At 64.6% G+C, this 1,784-nt stretch overlaps 1 protein-coding gene across 1 annotated transcript; it reads left to right on the plus strand.

Moving 5' to 3' along the window:
* The first annotated feature begins 228 nt into the window (after window positions 1–228).
* LOC150043642 (cone-rod homeobox protein-like) lies at window positions 229–1,784 on the plus strand. The gene is made up of 3 exons (XM_090322126.1): window positions 229–328; window positions 702–853; window positions 1,197–1,784. The coding sequence occupies exons 1-3, from the start codon at window positions 229–231 to the stop codon at window positions 1,782–1,784; spliced, it is 840 nt and encodes a 279-aa protein (XP_090178252.1).

Consider the following 1,784-nt stretch of genomic DNA (forward strand, 5'->3'; position numbering starts at 1 on the left):
GGCCTGGCATGGGTTCACCTGTGATCCCGGCCTGGGGAGGCCGAGGCAGGAGGACTGAGCTGCACAGAGTGAGACTTCTCAGCCTAGACCTGAAGAGGAGACCTGGGGAGGGGCAGGGCTCGAGCCGCTGCCTCCGGTGGGCACTGGTCAGTGTCTGCCCCCCTCCTTCCCCCCTGCCGTTCCCTGTCTTACAGGCCCTCCCCCCACCTGGGCCCACGTACCGAGACCATGATGGCATATATGAACCCCGGGCCCCACTACTCTGTCAACGCCTTGGCCCTGAGTGGCCCCAGCGTGGATTTGATTCGCCAGGCTGTGCCCTACCCAAGTGAGTGTCATGTGGTGACCCCAGCAGGCTCCGGGGAAAAGACGGGGTGCAGGAGCCTCTCCCCAGGCCTGTACAGCTCCTTGCTCTCAGGAGGATGGGCCTGGGGGGGGGGGACATTGCAGTCACCTGGATCCCCACACTCAGAGGCCCGAGGTGGGAGGATCAGGAGGTGGAGGCCCCAAAATAACCCAGGGAGCAGGGTGGCTCCCCTGTGACCTCCCCACGAGGAGGACGGAGGATGGGGAATGGGAGAAAACCAAGGGAGGGAAGGAGGAGAGAAAGCAGGAAGGAAAGAGGGAGGGAAGAGGGAAGGGAGGAGGGCGGGAGGGGGGGAGGGAGGGAGCGGTGGTGCTGAGGGTCCTGTCACCCCCAGGCGCCCCCCGGAAGCAGCGGAGAGAGCGGACGACCTTCACCCGCGGCCAGCTAGAAGAGCTGGAGGCTCTGTTTGCCAAGACCCAGTACCCCGATGTGTACGCCCGCGAGGAGGTGGCACTGAAGATCAACCTCCCGGAGTCCAGAGTCCAGGTGCCTGCCCCCCACCTCCCCACGCCCTCCATCCCATCCCATCCGTGCCCCCAGTTCAGGGCCTGAGCCTTAGTACTCATGCCTGGCGCTCTGCCACCTGGGCCACACAGCTCCAAGTCCAGCTTTTTGCTGGTTCATGGGAGAGAGGCGTCTCACAGCCCTCCCTGCTTTGAACCACAAGCCTCAGATCTCTCCTGAGTTGGTGGTATCACAAGTGTGTACCCCGATGCCCCATCTGGTGGTGTGTTTCTAACATACCAAGTAGAAGGCCCACCTTCCTGAGCGACCCAGGGCAGCAGGAGAGGGGTACATGGGGTTTACATCTTCTGTGCCCCCCCCCCAGGTTTGGTTCAAGAACCGCAGAGCGAAGTGCAGGCAGCAGAGGCAGCAGAAGCAGCAGCAGCAGCCCCCCGGCGCCCAGGCCAAGGCTCGGCCCCCCAAGAAAAAGGCGACCATGTCCCCACAGCCGGCCACAGACACGTGTGGTGACCCACTGGGCATCTCCAACTCCTACAGCCCCCCTCTGCCAGGCCCCTCGGCCTCCCCCACCACGGCTGTGGCCTCCGTGGCCATCTGGGGCCCAGCCTCTGAGTCTCCCCTGCCCCAGGCCCACTACGCCATGACCTATGCCCCCACCCCGGCCTTCTGCGCCTCCCCCTCGGCCTACAGCTCCCCCAGCTCCTACTTCAGCGGCCTGGACCCCTACCTCTCTCCCATGGTGCCCCAGTTGGCAGGCCCGGCCCTGAGCCCCCTGGCAGGCCCCACCCTGGCCCAGTCCCCCAACTCTTTGTCAGGCCAAGGGTACGGGTCCTACAGCCCCGTGGACAGCCTGGAGTTCAAGGACCCCACGGGCGCCTGGAAGTTCAGCTACAACACTATGGACAGCCTGGACTGCAGAGACCAGAGCGCCTGGAAGTTTCAGATCTTGTAG

The sequence above is a fragment of the Megascapheus bottae genome, chromosome 31, assembly GCF_031878675.1.
Source record: "Megascapheus bottae isolate mThoBot1 chromosome 31, mThoBot2.hap1, whole genome shotgun sequence".
Taxonomy (NCBI): domain Eukaryota; kingdom Metazoa; phylum Chordata; class Mammalia; order Rodentia; family Geomyidae; genus Megascapheus; species Megascapheus bottae.